The 23,548-nt window shown below is 41.0% G+C and overlaps 2 protein-coding genes across 5 annotated transcripts in view; one reads left to right on the top strand and one right to left on the bottom strand.

The window, feature by feature from the left end:
* Positions 1-863, top strand: part of fcho1 (FCH and mu domain containing endocytic adaptor 1) — a 65,526-nt gene extending 64,663 nt beyond the window's left edge. The window contains exon 27 of the mRNA XM_062424291.1: positions 314-863. Within this exon, the coding sequence (XP_062280275.1) occupies positions 314-342 (29 nt within the window). The 3' untranslated portion in view covers positions 343-863. The remainder of the gene's footprint in view (positions 1-313) is intronic.
* Positions 864-1,008: 145 nt separating this feature from the next.
* rfx2 (regulatory factor X, 2 (influences HLA class II expression)) overlaps positions 1,009-23,548 on the bottom strand; it is a 29,168-nt gene continuing 6,628 nt past the window's right edge. For 2 of the 4 annotated variants that reach the window (XM_062423524.1, XM_062423525.1), the window contains exons 2-18: positions 18,431-18,539; positions 17,711-17,800; positions 15,860-15,942; positions 14,667-14,937; positions 13,251-13,325; positions 11,646-11,827; positions 11,327-11,446; positions 10,267-10,388; positions 9,386-9,504; positions 6,562-6,674; positions 6,254-6,405; positions 5,399-5,496; positions 5,072-5,221; positions 4,731-4,939; positions 4,414-4,567; positions 4,232-4,274; positions 1,009-3,192 (exon numbers count right to left, since the gene is read on the bottom strand). In XM_062423524.1, coding sequence (XP_062279508.1) covers positions 3,071-3,192; positions 4,232-4,274; positions 4,414-4,567; positions 4,731-4,939; positions 5,072-5,221; positions 5,399-5,496; positions 6,254-6,405; positions 6,562-6,674; positions 9,386-9,504; positions 10,267-10,388; positions 11,327-11,446; positions 11,646-11,827; positions 13,251-13,325; positions 14,667-14,937; positions 15,860-15,942; positions 17,711-17,800; positions 18,431-18,538 — 2,211 coding nt within the window. In that variant the 5' untranslated portion in view covers position 18,539 and the 3' untranslated portion in view covers positions 1,009-3,070. The remainder of the gene's footprint in view (positions 3,193-4,231; positions 4,275-4,413; positions 4,568-4,730; positions 4,940-5,071; positions 5,222-5,398; positions 5,497-6,253; positions 6,406-6,561; positions 6,675-9,385; positions 9,505-10,266; positions 10,389-11,326; positions 11,447-11,645; positions 11,828-13,250; positions 13,326-14,666; positions 14,938-15,859; positions 15,943-17,710; positions 17,801-18,430; positions 18,540-23,548) is intronic. The other 2 variants (XM_062423526.1, XM_062423528.1) reach the window with 2 other exon arrangements.

Here is a 23,548-nt window from a genome sequence, read left to right as displayed (position 1 = left end):
CTTTTTATAAAGCGTGCCCCTGAATGACAGACTGAACAGTTCATTAAAAAAGTTTTAAAAACTAATTAAAATTACTCACTGATTATCACTGTCAACATGTCATTTTAATGTGTTTTACTCACTGGAGAGTTCACTTTAGTCACTCAATTAAGTTAAGTCTGTTTATTCCAAATAAACTGAATTTAGTGAAAAATAGACAGAAATGTTTCAACATGCTGAATATTATTTAGTGTTGTTTTTCAGTTGGACTAGACAATGTTGTTTTAGTGAGTTTCCTCTTTAGTAAATGAATCTTTTGTGATCTCTTCTGCAGGGAAGTACATGGCAGGCTGCTCCTTGTGAACTGCGTCAGATTCCTAAATGAACCTGAGGAACGTCACCAGACATTCGGAGAACTTTTTGCACTTTTTTTCAGCGTCTGTCGAGGACCGGACAGAGTAGGGCCGAGGTGATTCGCGGTAAGACAGAAGTCCTGCAGATGAGGCTCCTGTACTCAACCCTGAAGGACGACATGCACGCACTTCAGACAGTGTCCTGCTGTTTTAGGACCAAGCCTTTTTTTCCCTCCGTTTTCAGCTCTGTGTCGTACACTCTGCCTTTTCCAGGAGGAAAAAAACTCTTTTCTATTGAATCTCTGTTCACATCGTGTTCTGTGTGCCTTTGTATTCAGAGACTGCAAACTAAGCTAGATGTCAACTTTTCTTGATTTATAGAAAGAGAGAGAAAAAAAATTGTGTGAATATAAAATTATTAAGCTTATTTCAGTCTGGAACTTGAGTTGCCATGGAAACTAGGATTTTTTAATTATGTATATATTGTATGGAAGAAAAGTGTCGGGCACCTGAAAGGATTGAACTGAGTCATTTGTGAGAAAAGATCGTCTACCAAACCTGAGAAGAAAAAAGATGTTTGTAAAAAACAAAACAAAAATCTGCTGTTTGTTCCACATAGAGGTTTTGTGATGTTGATATTTGATAAAAATAAATGTGCTCAAGTCTTTTGGTTTACACCAATTTATTACACATTGTGACCAATTACAAAATACAGCTTAACTATGCAGTTTTATTACAGACCGTCATCTGTCCTTGGGCTAGTTAAAGTGTAGTCAAGAACAGGTTTAAAAATACACAAAAATAAGGGTTCAGTATACTTGTAAGAAGAACCAAATCTAGTTCAATAAAAAATAATCCTCCGCCAAAAAATCTAAAACAGCCTTACAAAACATTACAAAGTACACATAGAAATTACTTTTTCCAAAGCACTTGAAGGCAAATTACTGTGACAGGCACAAGTTACAAAAAGCCTTTTCATATAACTCAAAACTCAAGGAATCTCATAGCTACAACGAAAATCATCTGAGGGGGGAGGGGAGAACGAAGGCAGGGAAAATTTAAATCAACCAAACCAATTTCAACACAAAACTGAAGTCAATCAAATCAGAATCAAGAGTTCATATAAATAGAAATTTCTCTCGTGACAGTTTAATAGCGACATGGGTGCAGCAGCAGCGGCACCACAGTTAATAATTTGATTTTCATACATTGAACAATCGAGATTGGAAACAAATTAATCACACACGCCAGTCTAATCAATTACACATCAAAGCATTTTCTTCTGATACGACGTGACCGGTACAGTGTGAGAAGGCCACAGAACACACACGTTCTACATCATATAAAGATTTACTATATATATATATATAATTTATTACGGACAAAAGTCCCCGATAACGCACTGTGTTTTCTATCTAATTCAAACAGGACATGAGACTTTATCTGAGTAACAGCATGAGGTCACAGAATCTGAAGTCGGGGGAGTGTTTGCCGGCTCAGACGCCAACTAGATCCTCTTTTTCGTGTGTATGTGTTTAAGAGTTTTCGTTTTACACACCCAAAGCTCTTAATAACACGTCTCGATTAATCTCATTTAAAAAAGTAACAACCACTTTGATCGGGAAATGAGGCTCAAAGAGGAGACGGACCAGATTCCAGTTTAGGTTGTTTTTTTTGTTTTTTTGTTTTTTTAAAGGGGGGCGTCAACATCAGACATCAGATCTCAATCACATGGATGATTTCCCGCCACAGAAGGACTCATAGAACTCGTCCTTACATCACGTGGAGGAACAATCACTAAATTGATACTATTTTGGAGGAACATAGGGGGAACTATTTACATTTAACCGCATCTGTGGCTACATTTTCTTTCCTTTTTTAAAATTCATTTATTTTTTTAAATACTTGCCTCATGTCATCTGAGCCGAGCAGAGCACAGCATAGAAATCTGTTGAGGTAAATTAATGAACAGCCAAGGTTAACAGTTCCCTGCCTTCCTGACTACTGAGGCCCTGACAGACAGACAGAGCCGCGGCTATGGCTAAGCTGGTGGCAAACAACTGAGGGAAAGGTCCTTTGGGTCAGTAGGTTGCATGTTCATTGTTTTTTTTTTTTGTTTTTTTTTTTATGCTGCGAGCTGCAGCGGAGGCAACAAGGAGTACACACCTACACCTAATCAATGTTAAAGGTGCTTTGAATGTCTGAGGTTTGGAGACGATACATTCATACTGCGGTAGAGGCACAGCTGAGGGACAGATAGACATCTGTTGTGGTGGGTTTTTTTTTAAAAGTTAGCGATCTAAGGCACTCAAATGACACTATGGCACAGCTAGTTAGGATTTTTTTTTGTAGTTGTTTTTTTGTTAAAGAACCACGTTAACGTCACACACCACCACTCGAGAGTTACACATCCAATAAAAAGGTACTGCACAAAGTCGTTCACAGTTGCAACAAAAACAGAAACAAAATCAGACCTGTGTTACACCCCTGTGAGTAAAAAAAACAAAACAAAAAAACAGACGTGCGCCGAGGGTCAGATTGCTTCCTGGGAGAAAGATTACCATCTTGACAAACGCTAGTGAGGGGAGGACTGACGTTGCTACTCTCTTCTTTATGTACATTGCACACATCAACTGCAGAGGGATGCAGTGTGCTCGGCCCCCGAAAGCCACATTAGGGTCATCTTTTCAGGGAGAGACTCTGGCTGATGCGGCGTGCGGCGCTGTTTTGGACCGGACTCACATCTCCTGCAGAGGGTGGCTCATTTCAATCCTCTCTCTCTTAACAGCTGGTTCAGTGGGACCTCTGGAGGTGTCCGCATCGCTGCCCAAGTCGCTCATCTCGTCAGAGAAGGACGCGTCTGTTGACACAGGGAGGGAGGGATTGTTAAATTAAAAGAAAAAGTTTAGTTTTAAGTGCTTTGTGAGGTTGAAACTAGTCAGGATGGGGCAAAACGACAAAAACAGCTGGATTTAAAGCAACAACAGAAAGCTCTTCTCACAACATAAACATGGATTTTTCATAAAGCGTTTCCATATCTAGTGTGGGAAACATGGTTTAAAGGATGAAGTTTGACAATATTCAAGGTTTTTCCTCATGAATGAGACATGAAAAGACCAAGAAAACAATGTGTCAGTCCATCTCACAACACTTTCTAATTTCTGATAAAGTGATTCTTTAAAAACATGTCAGACATTTATAGTTTCATCTTTAAAAAAGTGTTTTCCTATAACAGCCTGGCACACTTTGTCAAATGTCACTTAAACAGGAGTAAAGTAATGCATTTGTTGGGCAGTTTTGTGGATTAATAAATATTACTCAATACTGACTAGAGCCGCAGAAAGTATTTATGACATTGTATGTTGGACTGAATTAACTTCAGTGTTCAAATGATTAGTCTAAAATGTCAAAAGGATGATGAAAAATGTTGTTTCTCAAAGCCCAAGATGCAATCAGAGAAGTTTGGCATTTTTTTTCTTTAAAAAAAAAAGACTGAAAAAATCAGATTATCAAAATAGTTGACAATTAATTTTCTTTGTGGATTAATCACCTAATTATTTCTGCTCTGTTTGTTCTAATAAAGAAAAGCTTTATGTCGCCGAGCAACAATGTGATTGTTTTTTGGACAACAATGGAGATCTCTGGCACGTCAGACTTCAGTTACATCTGCACTATGTTGTAAAATTCGTAAAGAACTAATTGGCTTGAGTGCCACAGACAGTGTGGGAAAGATAGAAAAAAATACACAAACTAACAAATTGTTGGTTTTGGTATTTTCAGGGATTTTCTGTCAATAAAAAAATAGAATTTCCCTTTATTCTTATGACTTATTCTTCAACATCTGCTTGGAAACTGGAGCTGGTTAACTGTGATGTTACTGTGAGATAAAACAGGCTTACCTTTTTCCATTAGTGACGGCATCATGGAGCTCAGGTCACTGAACTGTAAGTCAAGAGATGAGATCTTCAGTACTTGACCAACTCAACAAAACAACAATTTTCAATCATAATGATTTACAATCAGTGTCATTAAAGTGAGTGATGATCGTTCTTCCCCTCATCAAATATCTTCTTTTTTTTACCTCTCCCATGACGGCGATAGGAGTTTCTCCGGTGGCCTGAGCTACACGGTGTTCCACCAGGTAAAACATGTACTCATCATACAAGAGGCGAATCAGGTGGAAGGAGCCAAAACTAGCTGCACTGCGTAGAGTCAGGTCTCTAATCACCATGGAGCTGCAGGACGGACACGCAGAGAGGAAATGAAAACTATAAAATGCTGTTTGCTGCATCAACACTGAACAGATTAATGAGCATTTCACTAAAACTGAGTATAAAAACTAGACTAATGCAGTGATTTTAAGGAAAGTGTGAACAGTCCACCTGGTCACACCCGTACCTGTAGAAAGACCATTTGAGCAGGAACTGGCGTGCAGCTTTGGGGAAGCTGGGGCTGCCCTGATGGGGTTTCAGGACCTGAGAGACCACGTTGTCCAGCCAGGTTGCCCACTGATCCAGAGAGCTCTGCTGCTGCAGGGTGACTTTAAAGTCCTGCTCCAGACGCTGAACTACGCTCTCGTCACACTGACACACCCACGACGCCTGCTCCTGTTAGAGAAAACAAACGCACCCGACCGGTCAGCAAGAAACCATGACACACAGCGAGAGTTGACTCAAGTCAGTCTGCACCGAACATTTATAATTCACATTGAGGTTTTTTATCATCTCAGAGAGGAGCACCTGAACGTTGGCAAAGTCGACGCGGTTGAGGTCAGAGAGCATCTGGTTTATCTGGGAGGTGTTCTGGAGAACGGCGCGGGCTGCCTGGGCCAGATGGTTCAGACTGGTGTAACGTCTCAGAGTCTGCGCAAATGCACTTACCACCGCCACCTGCAACACACACACACACACCAAAACAAATTATTTCATTTTTCCTGATATGAATTTATTTCAGAGAACACATTTCTGTAATCACTATAAACACGTTTTAATATCAGGTGTTATCAATTTAAATCATAAACACATAAATGTAGAAACACAGATGGAGAAGAGAGTTTCTCCTGTTACCTTGGTGCGAATGATTTCTTGAGGAAAGTTGGTCATGGCGTTCGTCAGCCAACCCTCCAGACTCTTGGCAAAGTTACGGATGGCCTGAGTGAGAGTGCCTGAAGGAACAAAACAGCCTTGAATTACAAACTGAATCGACTGTATCTCCACTGTGTATAAAACATCACGAGCAGATGTGAGTAAAGGCAGAAAACTGCACGATTCAAGCAGGTCTGTAATAAAATAAACATCAAAATCTCTTGAATTTAATGTTGGGTGTGTGAATTATTGAGGTTCCCAGACTGGAAAACTAGACCTTTAGAATAAGATTTTACTTTTATTAATCTTTGTTGTAATGTATTATTAAAGTAAAGTGATTCAGGAGTGTTAGGACCACTGACAACATGTAAAAAGGACTGTGGATTTTTTTAAACTTTCACTGTTTCATAGTAGCTCAAAGTTTGTTTTTATGGATATTGAACATAAAACACAATTTTTTTGCAAACATTAATGTATAGTTACTAGTTAAATAGTAGTAATAGAATCAGTATTTCGGGTGTAATATTTCTTTCGGTTCAACTGTGAAATGTCAGGTATATTTATCATTTTATCATTTATCACCAATATTCCTGTCAACAAACTGTTACTACTTTTATTTGTATTTTCTATTGTTCTTATTGCTTGTTTTACTTACTTATTTATTCTGTTCCATATTTTTTTATTGATGCTCTTGTATTTTCTACTGTCCCCTTTGCTGCTGTAATGCTGTAAATGCCCCCCTCATGGGACTAATAAAGGAATATCTCTTATCTTAATATATTCCGCCCAAACTGCGTATAACTGTAAACCCCTTAAAAAAGTAACAGAGGTACTGACTGGGAACGGGACGCAGCACATCAGGGATGAGGATCTCCACCAAAGCCTGGTACAGGATGTGGTCACAGCTCCTCATCCATAGTCTGATCGGTTCATATTTACACAGAGCGACCAGCTTCTCTCTGGGGATCACACCTTCCAGGTCATCATCACTACACACAGAAAAGAGGAGAAAAAAAACAGTTAATGATGCCATTTTGGAAATAATACTCTATTATAATTTTTTACATTATATTCAGTTTTTAAAAAAAACATTTAATATAGCTCAGATGTGACTCTAAAGGTGTGTGTGGCTTGTGTGATCTGACCTGTTGGGGATGGTGGTGCTTCCGTCACTAGATGGCGGTGTTGAATACCAAAAGGTCTGCCAGAGTTTCTCAATGTAGTGGAACTGGAGGTTCATCACCACATCCAAAGTAGCCTGCAGGAGAGCAGCGAGGGAGGGAGGGAGGGAGGGAGGGAAGAGAAAAAAGAGGGGGAGGGAGGGAAGAAAGGAGGGAAAAGAGGGAGGACGGGGGACAAAAACATACAGAGCTCAACCATGGCAACCAGACACACACCAAGTTTCTACAGGCGGGCAGGCAGCCTCTCGCTCACTCTGGGCCCTCCTGGTTAGACAATGAGCCAGCTTAAACACAGCTCCCTGCACATTAATCATCAGGAAGATCCTAAAGGCCACATTTAGCCTTTATCTGGAGTTTTATTTGAAGTTGATTCCACTCTACACTTAGTATCCTGTTCGCCTTTTAGGAAGCAGATTAGTCTCATAGATTTATGCATGCCCGTGCATTCGCCTGCTCTTAACAATCGTTGGCGAGGCGCTGACCTGAACTAACCCATGTGACTTCCTCTTTCCTGTTCATATGTATGAGGCTCTTAGAAAGCTGGTGACGTTGCACACAGATGAATGCAAAGGAAGCAGAGGCAGGCTAGTGATCATAAATGACAGTTTTAGGGTCTCTAAAAAGCTGAAACCTGGTGTTAAAAATTAACAGATTAAACCTCAACAGAGTTGCTGCGGTTAAATACAAACACTAAAGCTGTAGGAGTTGTTGAGACTGTTCATCAAAGCAAAGGAAGAAAGGGGGCTGGTTGACTCAACGCACAGCGGAGGTCAAACGTCTTTGTTTCTGGCTTGAAACTGTACCTTCTATCTCTACATTGCCCAGAGATTCTCCTCTTTCTCTATCTGGCAGGACGTGCACTTGCCGCTGGATCTTGTTACACAGCAGCGTAGGGCTTCAATCACATGATATGTTTTTGCTTCCTCTCCAGCCGTCGCCATGGCAACCTTGTTTACGGTTGCCCCCAGCAACAGGTCAAACACAGAACTCCAAAACAAAAAGGAGAATTCCCCATCCCCTCTGAACAAGAAGCTTTTTGCCTCCACCGTTTTTTGTTTTTTTTGCTGTGCAGGAAAAACAGCATGCCTTAAAAAAAAAAAGAAAAAGAAAAGGAAAAGAAAGAAAGAAAAAATGTGTGGAGGAGAAATAACACGTGTTCACATGCATGGTCACAGACAGACAGAGCAGGCCTGCGGCAGACACTCAAATCTTAACTTACTTCTGTGCGCACACACACACACACACACACACACACACACACACACACACACACACACACACACACACACCAAACACTGTGGTTTCCCTGTGTGCTTTATTAACCATCTATTCATTTGTATTTAAATATTCATTTAATGGCTGAAGCCTGAATGTTTGGCTGTTACCATGACATTGATAAATACAAGCCAGACAGACAGCGGATACAAATCTGTTTACAGCCCTGCTAAAAAAAGGAAGAGAGAGAGAGACTCCTTTAGTAAGTTATGTAAGAAATAAAGTATTGCTTTATGTTTGAAACTAACTTGTTTGTGCTGCACCTTTAAACGCAGTTAATAAAAGCCTCAGCTAATGTGTTAACAGGTCACTGTTGGCTCACAAATGAGGGAGAAAAAAGTGAGATGCATAAACATTAAACACGTAGAGGCAACGAGAGCTGTGAGAGTGACAGAAATGCGCTGGCAGACAAAGACAGAAGCCCATGTGCCTGTCCACAGACAAGGCGACACAAAGGCCCAAGGGGAGGCCACCACAAAGACACCGAGATGTCCACCCAGCGCGCTGAAAGGTTAATTGGCATGTCTTGAAAGCTGCACAGAGATGAAAAGACGGCTGGAACAAAGGGAGCGTGGTGAGGCTGGACAAGGGGAGGGCAGGGATAATATGATAAAGCCAGAGCTTGGCTGCTTTAATCACAGCCTCCCTCCTGCCTGTAAAGTCCCAAAATTTTAATGTTTAATGTTATTTCTCCTCTTCTCGTTCTCTGTGCATTTTTGTCCAGGGGGTGGCGAGTTATTCTCTTGTCTTATCAGATACATTGCCTCTGAATTATGTTGTGCAACCTGTGAAATACATTTTCCTGATAGACATTTTTTTTTTAATTTCAAGTCTGACAAAGTTGTCCTCAGCTAACAGGCCTGTTGAATGATGTCGTTTTCTTAATCTCTTTTATTTTTATTAATTTTTTATTTTGCCTGTTTTAGGAGGTGAATCTGTTCTTAAAATACTGCACTGCATGCAAGCAATCTGTCAGCAGGTCAGCACCTCAATATGTGATAATTAAGTTTTGATCTAATAGCAGAAAAGTGCCAATACAATTTACAGTGTCATAAATGGCATCATGAGGTTTTTACTGTTTGTGTCCTTCTTTCCACATTGTTTAGGATTAATAGTAATCCACAGAGAGCTGTAGAAAGCTGTTCCAGTCATTAATCACATGTCAGTGTAGCCTCGTTCTCTCTGAGGATAGAGGCTGTCTTATGCTGTGCAGATTGTAAAGCCCTTTGAGGCAAATGTGTGATTTTCAGTGATATAAATAATAATTTCATGGTCTCAAACTGTAACGGTGAGAGGCTCGCTGAAGACGACCCGCAGTCAGGAAGCAGACAGCAGTGTGTGTGTGTGTGTGTGTGTGTGTGTGTGGTGTAACCAGGGATGAGCTGTGCTGCACGTCTGCATGTGACAAAAACCAAGGGGAGCGAGCCACAGGTCAAAATGTAAATATTTGCTCCAAAGTCTCAAAGGTGGTGGAAGATGTAATAAGAATGAGCTCTGCTGTGATGTGGCCTACCTCACAGTGGTCTCTGTAGAGCGTCTGCAGCTTCTTGATGTCATTCATGTTGATGCGCTCGGGCAAAGGTTGGGTACCCAAGTCAGGAGAGGGAAACGGAGGTAAGGTGTGGGACGTATCTGCATGAAGAAAAAAAGATAACACAGGTATCATTTATCTCTCTCTCACACACACACACAGAATGTGTGAGAGGGGGTATTTATACCCCCTCTCACACATTCACTGCACCCCTGAGGTTATCCGGACATAACCTGGAAGACTTTACTCTCCCTCAAAGTCCATGTAATGTCCGATTGAGCCAATGTATGAATACTGAGGGTGATTTTCTGGAGAATTCACAGTGAGCAAAGTCAAAGGCAGCATGTTGATGACATTTCTATTTTATTTTGACTGAGCTTGAACACTCTATTGCTGTGAAGCTAATGCTAATGGGAGAGAGGACTTCCTGCAAATTTCTGGTGTAAAGCTTAAAAACACCAAATTACAGGCAAACTTTTTATCCTGCCTTCTGCACACTCTACCCAGGCGCCACCCCCCCCCCCCTCTTACCCAAATAGAGTATCTCGAGTAGGTGAGAACGTGTCTGACACAGACAGTCTCCTGCTGTGTGCTACATGTGTGGCAGGGCAGCTCGGACCTGATTCTCTGAACATTGTCCAGATGTCATATGAGAAAATGTATTGTCTCAATAAGCAAGATGCCTGCCATTAAATTTTATGAAGTCTGACATTTATCATGTGTATTTCCTCTATCGCCAACATGTGATCTCACCCAGTAATTATGTTAAAGAAAACATATACCATAATTTAAAACAGTTGTCTATTCCCCGGGATGACAACATCACACAGTCGTGGTGGCCGTCAATCAGCTTGTGTCTTTACCTATGTACTGCTGGTGATGTTGGCTCTGAGCAGCCACTGACTGCTCTGGAGTGTTGTTACAGTGTTGAGAGCTCCCACACAGGCTGTCGGACATACCGTCCACCTTCTGTAGAGGTTTGAACCTACACACACACACACACACACACACACACACACACACACACACACACACACACACACACACACACACACACACACAGGAGAGGAGAGGGCAGGACATCTGTGTTAGCAAAGTCTGGGAGCACTACAGGCAGGGAAAAAAAGACAGGATGTGCCATAAAAGGAAGGCAGTATGCAGGCTTTAATGCCAATGAAAACCCACACAAGATAACTCCTGGGTAAGCACACCTTCAACCAGAGGGAGGACTAATTAGCGAAATCACCAGAAGTGTGTTTAAAAGGAAAACATTCCTAAAACTTTACAACATTTTACTGCTTTAACTGATTTTCTTTTCTCCCCCATTTGTGAAAAATGTTTTGCCTTACTTCAGTTTAATGAAGCATCACAGAAGAAACTCAATGGAGCAGTTACTTGTATACACTCTAGTCCTAAAAACTGTCAGTAGAGTGCATTTTACACAATTAAACAAACATGCAAGCATTCACTATGAATGTTTTATGAGAATTAATCACAGAAGTACATACAAATCTGTCCTGACACATTGCAACAGGGTATTAAATGCACCACTGCTTCCATAAAAAAAAAAACTGTGAGCACATTGTGGCAGCACTGAACGCAGCCGTACTGCATGTTTGGTTAAATGTCTTACGTTAGAAGAGCAACCATAAAAGAAAATGAAAAGGGCAAGGGCAAGAGTTTAAAGAAGGAAACATGAGGGACAAAGATGAGGAGAAAACACAGCGAGCAACAGAGGATCGGTGATGACAGTGAGGCGGCTGTTAGGGGATAAATGCTGTCAATATTAAAATGAGATTTATACACAATCTTTAAACTTAAATGAAGCAAACACTCAAAGACAACACAGAATAAAAGAAGGATTTCTGAAATGTAAGAGAGGAGGACAGGGAAATGCTAAGTGATTTTAAGGAGAGGGCTGACCTCTGTTTCTGATGGACAGGCTGCTGCCTCATGGCCATGTACTGGGTGTCTTCCTGCAGCCGGTTAAGCGGAGAGTCTGGCTTCACCCGGATGCCATAGTAATGATACTTAGAGTTGCCTCTGGTGGATTCAATGAGAGAAAAGCCAGAAACCAGTGAGGAGGAGAAGACTTGCCATCAGTGTAATCACTATCATTATCCTCTTCCATCAGCAAGTCTCCAATGCCTATAAGCATCATCATACTCGTCACATCTCTAATGGTTACATGATTACTGTTATCAGCATCTTCAAGTCCGCAACATCAACTTCCTGTTTGTACCTGGTGCCGAGGCGGCGGGTCCTGAGGCCCATGAAGACTGAGCGGATGAGCTTGCCGAAGGAAGCCGCGTTGACCGGATCCAGTTTCTGTTCCTGACAGTGGCGCAGGTAATGGTTGTACAGGGAGCACCGGGGCAGGCTCACTCCCTCCGCAGTCTCATAGTTGTCCAGCAGCCACTGCAGCTGAAAAAACATACAGAAGAAGACACGGTCTCACAATCGGTGAGTCCAAATGGACCCACGCCTCGGCTCTGTGATATTCACCAGGTCAGCAACAAGAGAGGAGCAGTGGATCTTATTATCACATCAAAAGACAAGATAAGAGAGACACACACACACACACACACACACACACACACACACACACACACACACACACACACACACACACACACACACACACACACACACACACACACACACACACACACACACATCACATCACATCATCTATTTTAATACCACAGAGACCATTGCACTCCCATTGCCCGTACATTTATATTCTTGAGTGAAGCAGTGAGTGACTACAGCAGGAGGAATGGCTGATTGAGTGAACACTCAAACATCTGAAGAGCTATTTAACTATTCGGTAAAAATCTCCAAGATAAGTCAATTTTAAAGGGGAAACAGTCATGACCTTAACTGTTACCCGTGTCATTATATAGAATTTGTACAAAGAATACGATGGCCAATTAACAAATCAGATTTAAAGCAGATACTTCAACAGCTATTCATAAAAATAATGTGGAGATTGTTCAGTGGCAGCTGAGGTTAAGAGCTGGAACATAAAAATAACATCTAAACTCCATATTTTCCCATTTAGGGTGGAAACACAAATGTGTTTTACATGAATGTAGGGCTGGGCAATAAATCGATATTATATTGATATCATGATATTTTATAGATATCGTCTTTTGAATATTGTAATATTGTGATATGGTATAAGTGTTGTCTTTTCATGCTTTTAAAGGCTGCATTACAGTAAAAATGTAATTTTTGAGCTTAAAAGACTGTTCTATTATCTGCCTTTATCTACTTAGACATTATATCGACATTACTGATGATTATTTATTAAAAATCTCATTGTGTAAATACTTTGTGAAAGCACCGATAGTCATTCCAATGATTCTGCCCATATAGTCCAGCCCTACATGAAAGTGTCATAAATGCCATTTAAATTTCGTTATAAGTGAGTGACATCATCCCCACAAGAGGAGATTTAGTTATACTGCAATAAAAGTGCATGTCTTGATATATTCAGGAGTGGAAAATAACAGAAATCTTGAAAAATCAATCAGCATTAAATCCATGCAGAGTATTAAGACACATACACGAGATACATATTTAAGCAAAGAGTGACAGCAAATGCAAGATCAGATTGAGGATGAAAACTAATCGGGACAAATTAATGCGTGTCAGTGGGACAGTGCAGAGTAAAAGTAAAGCTAGCAGTAGGTGGTGTGTGTTCAACTTTAGCACAACACAAGTAGAAACACACTGCCAACAGGTTCAGCCACAGCTTTCTTTCTTTTTATTTTGTCATTTTCTCTCATGTCCTTTTTTTTTTTTTTTTTTTTTTTTTAAAGAAAGTTCCTGATGGACTTACATGGCTGTTGAGCAGGCTGCTTTTGTGACTTGCAATTCCTTCAGACTTTTGGAGGTTTTCAATCGCCATTTCAAGCTAAAGAAAGAAGAAGCATGCAAAAAAAAGGAAAAAAAAGAGTGGACACAGAAGGGGGAGGAGGCAAGAGAGTGAGAGAGATTTTTTAAAAATGAGACAGAAATAAGCAGACGTATATATATATATGTATATAAAAAACAAATAAATACACAAAACAGATAAAGGAAATGAGACTGTTAGCGAGCAGCCAGATCTCTGTATTTCCATTAAATTCAGTCAGTGTTCCAGCCAAAACCATTATTGGCTAACAAAAGCATGCAAATCAAGGGACTCATAGGGTTAAGCTGCTCAGTGAAGGCTTGCGGTCAGACACTCTAATGTATGCAAATAGGAACCACAAACAGGGGGCACAGGTCACGTCAGGCTCGGAGACAATAGGTCAACAATCCCCTCCACCTACCCCCTACCCACCATATCAACTTATAAAAGAATATTCTTAAAAAAAACTTTAGAAAAAATCAAATGGAGTAAGTTGTAACTACAACACAAGCAAGAGTGTCATGGTATGAAACACATTGACGTATAATTCTTTCTTTGGACAACAAAAAGTGAAGGAGTCCAACTGGCTGGTAAAGTGAATCACAAAACCAGTGACGTTCTGTTGAGCTGTGGAAGAAAATCAAGTCAAAAAAAAGAAAAGAAAAGAAAAGAAAAGAAAAGATGTGTATTGCAGCCAAACTGGAGACACAGAAGAAAAGGGAAAAAAGAAACAGGCAGCGTTCCAAGCCTTAAGAAGACTCCCGAGGGCTCTTGGCCAAATGGTAATGAGCCCCAAGGGTTGCTTTGTTTCACAGGGCGCTCAAGTGCCTGTGAAAAACCTCTGAAACAAGGCAGCGCTGAATTATTTAAGCCAGTGTCCCGATTCTACAGGCTCTCTCTGCCCTGCTCCACTCTGCATGTTACTGCTGAGCCAGGAGGCCCCAACTCAGGTTGCTGTGAAGCCCCTGAGTGTCTGTCCCTGCCTGACAGGCTTGTCCCGGGAGGCAGGGTGGTCAGGACTCACGTAGCAGTGATGACAGTTACCTCTAGTGAGCATCACATAACCCTCCATATGGAAGTGGGGATGTTTGCAAGGTACGCTATGTTGTACAAAACTCTTATTTATGTCCTTTAGAGAACAAAAAACTACAATTCAGACTCAGAGAAGTTGAGAAAACAATCTTCCCAGCGTATTCAGTGCTGTTCAATGACTTGCGTGTCACAGCCATTCAGTCTTTGGAGGGTGTAAACCTCTGATTTACAACTTCTTCTTTTTTTTCTTTTTTTGCTTACTCATTAATCCCTCTGTAATGGAAAACGTAGATTCCCTAAAAGAACAGTTGGGAGGTGGGTGTTGCTCACCATGGCTGAGGAGGAGCGAGAGGAATGTGATATGTGGTTGCGGCTTCCCTCCATGCTTCCTCCGTGGATTAGGTAGGTGCTGCCGCTGGAGATGATGTGGCTGCTGCCCACGTCCATGGCGATGCCCACCATGCCATGAGGGGGCACCCCGCCACTGGCAGAGGAGACCACCGTGGTGACATGAGCTCCGCCGGCCTGCGAGTCAAAGTAAGCACCGCCGCTGCTCTGCCCGTACAACTGAGCCTCGGGGTTGTAGGAGTAGGCCGCTCGACTGCGGGCAGATCATTGTAATTAGCATGTGGTAAACTTCATGACCATTGATTAATTTTTGAATATCTCACACAGTAGAGCCATTTAAGATCAGGCTCTGTTTAAAAGATTTACATACATAACAATATAACTGATGCCATCAAAATATTTTGTTAAACTAGAATCATATCAGACATCAAACTGTGGGAGAAAAACTTCACTTTGGCTTCAATTAGCTTTAATGACGTTTTGATTAGAGCCACTTTAAAAGCAGTTGGATGTGCCACAGTTAAAATGATGAGAAAAGCAGTCTGTAAAGTCATCTTTGTCATTAAGCCCCTCATCCAGCACTTCTTCATACATAATTCAAGATGACTGAAGCTGGAGTGGAGCCAAATATTATTCACATTGTTGTGTCTGCACAATTTTAAAAGCTGAAGTGTTTTATTAAACTTAAGTGTCTTAAAGTCACTCCTTTAAACTAGGAGAGTATAAAAAACTATATGCACACACAAGCACATAAATGTTAAAACTTTCTTCTATAAAGGTATTATTATTTTTTCCCCTACACAAACAACTATTGAGGATTCCTAACAGACACGTTGTAAGTCATTTAAAAACACTGCTTGAAATAATCATTGGTTGTGCATATTGGACCATGACTGGCTTCCACAAAACCTTGTTCATATGTCTGTGTATTAAACTGAGACTTAAAGTGAGGAAAGAGAAATTTCTTCCCTTGAATTTTGAAAACAGTCTTTTTTTGTCCACTGCTGCACATCTGTCATTCTGCTCAGTGCAGCTCAAACATGCACATGAAATAACAATAAGCACAATACATTTTTGAGTGGGGCGAGACTTTTAAGTTATGCTTTTACCCACGGTCTAGTTGAACTACACAATAAAAACATGCGTGATATTATTTTGCTATGAACACTTCTTACATTGTTCCATTGGTGTAAACAGCCTCTCCACTCTCTCCAACATACTGGACCTGCGATGGATAAACATGCTGTACCTGTTGAACCTGCAGAAAAATTAAAGTAGAAATATACTTACTGACTTGAGATATAAATCACAGGATGTCACTTAGATTATAATTTACCTTTCGTTTAACTGATTGATAAAACTGCATGTGTACACCTGGATGTGTGCATATACTCAGTGCAGTGAAAAAGTCTGTCCACCCCTTTTTGTTTTTGCACAATTATTTGTCAGATTTCAAAATGTAAAAGCTTAACAGGCTGTTTGCAGGTTTTTGTGTATATGTTCTGTAGTATTTAAAGTGGCAAATAAGTATAATAAGTAAACAGCAGTAACACTGTAAAGGAATTAGGAGTAAACGTGATTTGTTTCAATGGAAACACCATCATTAAATCATAAAAGAGTGGATTAAAACTCAAATTTACTTATACATTTAGCATGTAAGTTAATAATAATGTAACAAAATCACAACTGAATTTATTTGTATTGATAAAGACACTTGATCTGACAAACATCACAACTGATAATGAATAACATACTGAAAGAAAAACATGGTGAAAAACAGGTAGTTAACTGTCCACCTGCTGTTAGCTGGTTTTATGGTTGGTGTGATATCACCTGACACCAAAGACCAGCTAACAGCAGTCAGTCAGGTCTGTACCTGCTATTCAACATTAAACGTTAAGACATCACACAGATTCGGTGTTGGGATTTGGTTCAAGCCCCCAGGAACATGACTGGGCTGTGCAGTGGCCAAGCTGCATCAAACTGCATGTCTCATTATAACCTGACACCTAGAGAAGACGTTTACACATCATCACAGAAAAGACAGCTGTAAAGCTAAGAAAACGAGTCTACAGCCATGCTAGCAGTTCAGTGGTGCTTTGAACTAAACGCTAAGGTCGATGATGATGCTAACATGCTGGTGCTAAGCAGATATAATGTTTACCATGTACAACATGTTAATTTAGCTTGCTAATATTTACTAAATAGCACTTAACACAATGTACAGCTGAGGCTGATGGGTTTAGTCTCACATCGTCTGGGGATCGTGAATGTCTGTACAAAATGTCACAGTATCCATCCAATAGTTGTTGACATATTTCAGTCAGGACTGAGTGGTGATCGTCAGACATTACCATCCATAAAGCCGTGCTGCTAGTGAGGCTCCTCATCATCACACATTTAAAAATAACTTTTTGATTAACAACCATTAGGGCTAATATTTCATCAAAGCAAGCTAAGAGTTGTATAAAGAGATTATTTTTATGTCATTAATGTAGGCGGGCAGTGGGCCAGGCTCAGCCAGAGAAAGACACTTACGCGCACCCATGACGGGCACAGGAAGGAAGCAGGACAAACGTTTCAGCTCTGCATGAGCAGCTTTCAGTGGAATGAATGGACTGCAAAGTTTGGGATCTTCACCCAGTGGTGTGGTGACTGTTTATCTTGTTTATTATCCAAACAGTCTACTATCTAACTCTCCCAGTGTGACTGTTGTTATCTAACCTGAATGTAAATTCTGACTCCAATGGGACATGAAAAGTTAAAATATTTGTCAGTGACACAAATAAGACTTAAGAAACAGACTACATACTTATCTTGCTCATCCTGGGCTTCATTTATTTGAACTGATAGAAATAATATAGTTTTCTTATCTTACTTTACTGTAAAAGAAAACAATGCGTGGGTCTAAGGCTCAGTCACACGTTAAAATAATTCAATAATTAAAAAAAAAAACTGAACAAAAAGAGTCAAGGGGTGTACAAATATTTTCACAGCACTGTATATGTATGTACAGCACTGTGTACCTGCTGAGGAACCTGTTGAACCCTGGGTACTGAAAGCTGCTGTACTTGTCCTCCCTTCTGAGCTGAGCCTGTGGCTTGAACCAGCACCCTCTGTGTAGATACAAGACATAACTCAATTACATAGGTACACACACACACACACACACACACACACACACACACACACACACACACACACACACACACACACACACACACACACACACACACACACACACACACACATCATTGTTAACATATGACTGTCAACAAATGCCTTCCTTAATCCCGCTTTAAGCAAGGTTTTATGCTCCTTACAAGAGAAAAATAATAAAAAATAAATGAAAGCCCTCATTTCTCTGATTAAGTGATTACAAGCAATGGACAACAGAAATGTTGGCTTTCTATAGGTCAGTATTCTTCCTGTAACCTGAAATTGCTAAATGGATGTAACAGTTGAATAACTCAAGGAGACGTAAAGCTAGTTTGATAAATGGATACAAGAAGCATCTGTTGGCAGAGTGGAGGGGTGGCGGTTTCAGTTGTTGACAAGTTACGATTTGGAAACACTATAAAAAATGTATTTATTTAAGGTGTTGCATAGAGGAGAGATTTGTTGTCCAGATAATTGGTTTGGTTTCTAATAGAACGTCTTCTTTCTTACTGCAAATACTCGTGACAGTTTTCCCCATTTCTCCTGTCATTATGGTAGCAGTGAGCGGGGCGGAGGTGTCACCCTACCTGCTGGGAGGCTGGGACAGGCTGTACCACAGGAGCCTGGGCTGATGATGACGTCCGCAGCGTTGCCACGCTGGTCGTGGTGTCTGACCCTCCTTCGGAGCTCTGCATGCTGTTGAAGAAAGAGAAGGAAGAGAATAGAAAAGACGTGAGCAGAGGGGGGTTAAATTTCATACAGGATTGAAGAAATACTTCTACAGGTAGTAGTGAAGCGTGAAAGAAAAGGATAAGAGCTTTTCAAGTCTATACATATGGTCAGCCATACTAAATAAATGCTTTTCCACCCCACCCCCTTCTTTCTTGGAGCCACCGGGGCATTCATTGTGCCCCAGGGGGTTTCTGGCTTTGCCAAGTCAAGCTGAGCCAGTGAAGCCTTCAGAGCCCCAGAGGCAGCCCACCTTCGGCCTTAATCAATGGTAAAATACGCAGCCCAACAGTATTACACAGACACTTCTTGTCCCGCTGACAGGACAGACCCAGGTGGGAAAGTTACAGTACAGGAGTTCAAGTTACCGAAAGGACTGAACTGCTTCCTGAGGACCAAACCGACTGCTGCCACTCGGCTTTCCACTGGGTGACAATGTGCGCAGCATAGCAAAGGGGATCTAAAAATGGAGTGACACAAAGGCTCTCTTTTCAAAAAAAAGGACAGAGAGGGAAAGAGCGGGAGCAAGGGAGGGATAAGAGAAGAATGGAGCTGCAAGGGGGAGTAAGCAGATAAAAAAACAACTTCCCCACTCTCTCCAAAAAAGAAAAAGAAAAAAAAACGAAGGAGGGGGAAAAAGATGAAAATGGCAGTGGGGCTCCAGCCCCTGCCAGGGTCCTGATGATATCCAGCGTTTGTTTCGAACGAGAGCCGTTCTCCGAGGGCTCCAATAATCCAGCTGATATGAGGAAATTCCTCAATGCTTTGTAAACGTTTGTCGGTTGCTATGGTGAGGGTTCCATGACGACCACCCCCAACTCTCACAACCCCCGCCGCCTCCTCCTCACTGTTTCACTCCTCTATTTCCCCCCCCCTTTATAAAGCGCTCTCTCTCTCTCTCTCTCGCAGGAACTTTTGGAGTGCGGCTGCAAGGAGACGAGAGAGGGGGAGAAGGAGGATTTTAGAAAGAGGGAGAGATACGGCACTCTGAGGGGTTGAATTGATGAGCCATTCTCTGGGTTTTAGGGGCAGAAATCCAGGATCCGGGAGCAGCAGGAAAAAGTCTGTAGGTAGACGGGAGTTGCGGTCTCAACTAGGGAGGCATTACAGCTCAGATCCACAAGACCCAACCTGCTCAAGACACCCTGTGATTAGTCATAATTCAGGACACGCTCTACAAATGTTATTTTAATTCACAGGAAGGAGACTACTCAGAAATCTGCACGGCCGGGCTGTTAGAAACACGCAACAGGTGCACGCAGGCTGGTAGGCTCCTCTCTCGGTTTGCTCAAGACTTAAAACCAAACTTTTCTGACTCACGATTCAAGCTCTTAAAACAATTAAAACGAGCTTCTCTCGTTCAGCCGTTGCATCAAACCACAAATACATGACACAACTCAGACAGATCTAATGTGAGACCTACTGAGGAGTTAAAGGTAAAGCTTTTGAGGTACAATAAAAACAAAAACAAAAGAAAAGGCACCAATGTGATGAGTCAGAATTATAAAGGAAACCCCAACGGTGACGCAGAGGAATAGGAAATTAATCCGACTAACAAACAAAACAGGAGTCACATCCTTTTTTTGTGGCAGGTTTTGCATAGTTTTGAAAACCATAATGACACAGGCTAACACCGCTAATGTGACCGACTGTCTAAAACTTTGCCGCTAAGTACATCATGATGAAGTCATCATGGAAACCACCAAAAAAATACCTCACCACATGATCAATGCAAGCAAATGTTTCACAAACTGTAATCTCGACTCGACGAAACCCGATGATGATCATTTTGACTTTTTGTCTTTCTTTCCTTACATCAAAACAACACGTTGACTCACAGGAAGGGCGAGTCTGTCACTTTCAGTTTTTATTTCTTTAACTTAATTACGACATTAATCCCCCCCATCACAGCTCTCTATGGTAGGTGATGAGTAGACTCTATCACAGATGTATTGTTATCTCTGTTTAGGCCGATATTAAACAGATATATATATATTCTTTATTCTTAAACTGTAAAATATCCCAGCCTCCATTACATATCTTTATCATACGTGTCTGGTAGAAAAAAAGTGTGTTTTTGTACATAATCTGTTTATAAAAGAATATCGGCCAGTATATCGATATCATTTTTTTCAATTTCCTAATATCATTATTGGTTTTGGCCCCAATAATCCAGTATCGGTCAGGCCCCAGTGATAAGTGACGCCTCAAAGATACAAGAACTAAAAACAGAAAGGACACAAAAGCTATCTGAACTGTGTTGAGTTTCAAACCATCAACAGTGAGTTTATATAAGATAAGATATTCCTTTATTAGTCCCACAGTGGGGACATTTTTACTGTATTGCAGCAGGAAGTGGATAGTAAAAAAAGAGAAAGCATGAATAAAAAGAAGTGAGTAATAAGTAAGTACAAAAGCAATAAAACAATAGTAGTAAAAAATAGAGTAATATTGGTGTTGTCAGAGTAATAATGTATCTGAGTCTGATACTTAAAGTGAAAATAGGAGGATAAATGGGGGTCTGGAGAGAGGAGAGGAGGGGGGTATAGCAAAATCAGAGAGCATGTACCTTTAAGACAGAAAAACAACTGATTTTTTGGGCGTGCCACCACTGACATTTTCCATGTGTGTGTGTGTGTGTGCAGAGATTTTGCCACAGGCGAAGACGCTGCTTCTGCTTAAATGACTAATAGACCGGAGTTGGAGGAGGCCGATGTCGAAATCTCTGATGTGTGTCAATCTTTTTAATCACACAAACAGTCCTCCGAAAACACAGCAGCACGTGTCAGGGTCTGAGCTCAGACCTCTGAGTCAATTAACACTCGTATGTAAAAGCCTCTCATAGTCTATTACGATTTTTACTTTGCACCTCTTTATTGCACGTCGTTAAAATACCCAAAAAAACTATTATCAGAATGATGCTAACAAGGAGCGAACACTATAAAAAAAAAAGAGAGGAATTTGTCTACAGAGTGTCAGCTGAGTTATAAATACACTTGTAGATTTGTAGACTAGTCGTTTTCGTGTGCCGTGTACACTGATTTTAAGTGTTTTTTTACATCTTTTTAGATATTTTAAGATACTGCAGGGCACTTTTTCTGCCACTCTGAGCATTTTAGTATGATTTATTTATTACCTGTGGATAGTTAAAGATGTGTTTTATGTTATGTGTGGCTGTCTTGACTGTGGATCTATCTATCTATGTATCTATATATACCAGAGGAAGTGACACAAGCTTGAGGTCTTCTTTATTAAGGAGAGGGCGGCACAGCAAGAGGATGATGGTGTTGGTGGTGGGGGGGATCAGGAAACAGACCACTGACCTGCACATTTTCATTCATTAAAGCTCAATTACAGCGGCGGGTTTAAATCGGTATAATGAAGTGTGCCAAATCACTGGGTTTGAGAGGAGGAGCGCTTAGCTTAGCGTTCAGAGAAGGTTAAAAGTCACACAAATTCCCCACTGGCAGCTCTGAAATGCACAAAGGTAGCTCACAGCGGGGGGTGGGGGGGGTGGACCAAACCTTTCTGCTTCCTAACCTAAAGACACACACACACACACACACACACACACACACACACACACACACACACACACACACACACACACACACACACACACACACACACACACACACACACACACACACACACACACACACACACACACACACACACACACACACACACACACACACATTTCATTCAGGCAAATCCCCAATGAGTACATAACTACAACCACAGCCCCTCCTTATAAAGATTTACCTGAGTTTTAAAAGATTTACAGAGACAAGACAGGAATATTTAAGGACTGCAAAGCCTTTACAAACTCCCACTAACCCTAAAGTCTGTAACGTTAACGGCACAGGACGAGATTTTTAAACATCTGTCACTGACAAATCTAACTTACACAGGGCTCAATCAGAGAAAAACACATACAGATGTTCAATTAAAAAGCAGGAGCCCGCAGTCTTGGCTCATGTTTGCACTGGCCCACATTGTTTGCAGAGCAACAACGGTTGCTAGTGGCAACACTGTCCACTCCCGTTTCCAGGAGCCTGTTGCTATGCGACCAACAGAATACTTCCCAAACCAAACAATGCCACCCCCCACCTCCCCACCCCCCCTTCCTCCACCTGATCCCTCTATCTCACGCTAAGTAGAAACTTACAACAATAAATACTATGTAAGCTATTAATTTCAGACACCAGGGGACAGACAGAGAGAGGGTTGAGTTATTCCCGGGTTGTAGTTATAGAAAAATGTACAGACTTTGTACCGGTTTGGACTTGATTGAAGAGGACAGGATGACTTGATTGAAGAGGACAGGATGAAGTGCTCTGTTTTTGTAACTACTTGGAGGTCAGAAAGAAAAAGAAAAAAAAAGAAGAGAAAAAAAAAGGAGGAGAAATGTTTAAGTCATCAGGGATACAACAGTCTATTCTTCGAGGTTTGCTTTTACACTCATGCCACCCAAAAACAACACTCCCAAAAAAAAGAAGAAAAAAAAAAACAAGTCAAGTCTTTCCAAAAGTTCCTTTAGAAGAGTAGATAGTAAAAAAAGCTCTTTAGTCTAAACTGTGATAGGGGAACGTGACGCAGAGGCTGACACTTGTTGCTTTTGAAGGGGGACATGTATTTATTTATTTAGCACTCTGCCATACCTTTAACATTTATACCACAGTAAAAAATCAACAGGCTTCTTTAATTTAACATGAGCTCCTTAATTTGAGAATTCATGTAGTCTATATTATTTCTATCGTCATTTTGGGGTTTAAAAAGAAAAGAAAAGAAAGAAAAGAAGGAAACCTCCACTCTGACTTGCTTTTCTTTGATTTCATTAAAAGACCCTATAAAGATCAGTCGGGCACACGCGCTCACACAAAGAGCGAATTAAGATATGATAAGAGATTTCCACAACAGAGGCTGTTCTTCAAGCCTGTCTCATTAATTCACGGCTAATCCAATCAAAGCGG

The sequence above is a fragment of the Scomber scombrus genome, chromosome 8 (genome assembly GCF_963691925.1).
Source record: "Scomber scombrus chromosome 8, fScoSco1.1, whole genome shotgun sequence".
NCBI classification, from domain to species: Eukaryota; Metazoa; Chordata; class Actinopteri; order Scombriformes; family Scombridae; genus Scomber; species Scomber scombrus.
Note: the sequence above shows the minus strand (reverse complement) of the source record. Positions and strands in the feature narration are given on the sequence as shown.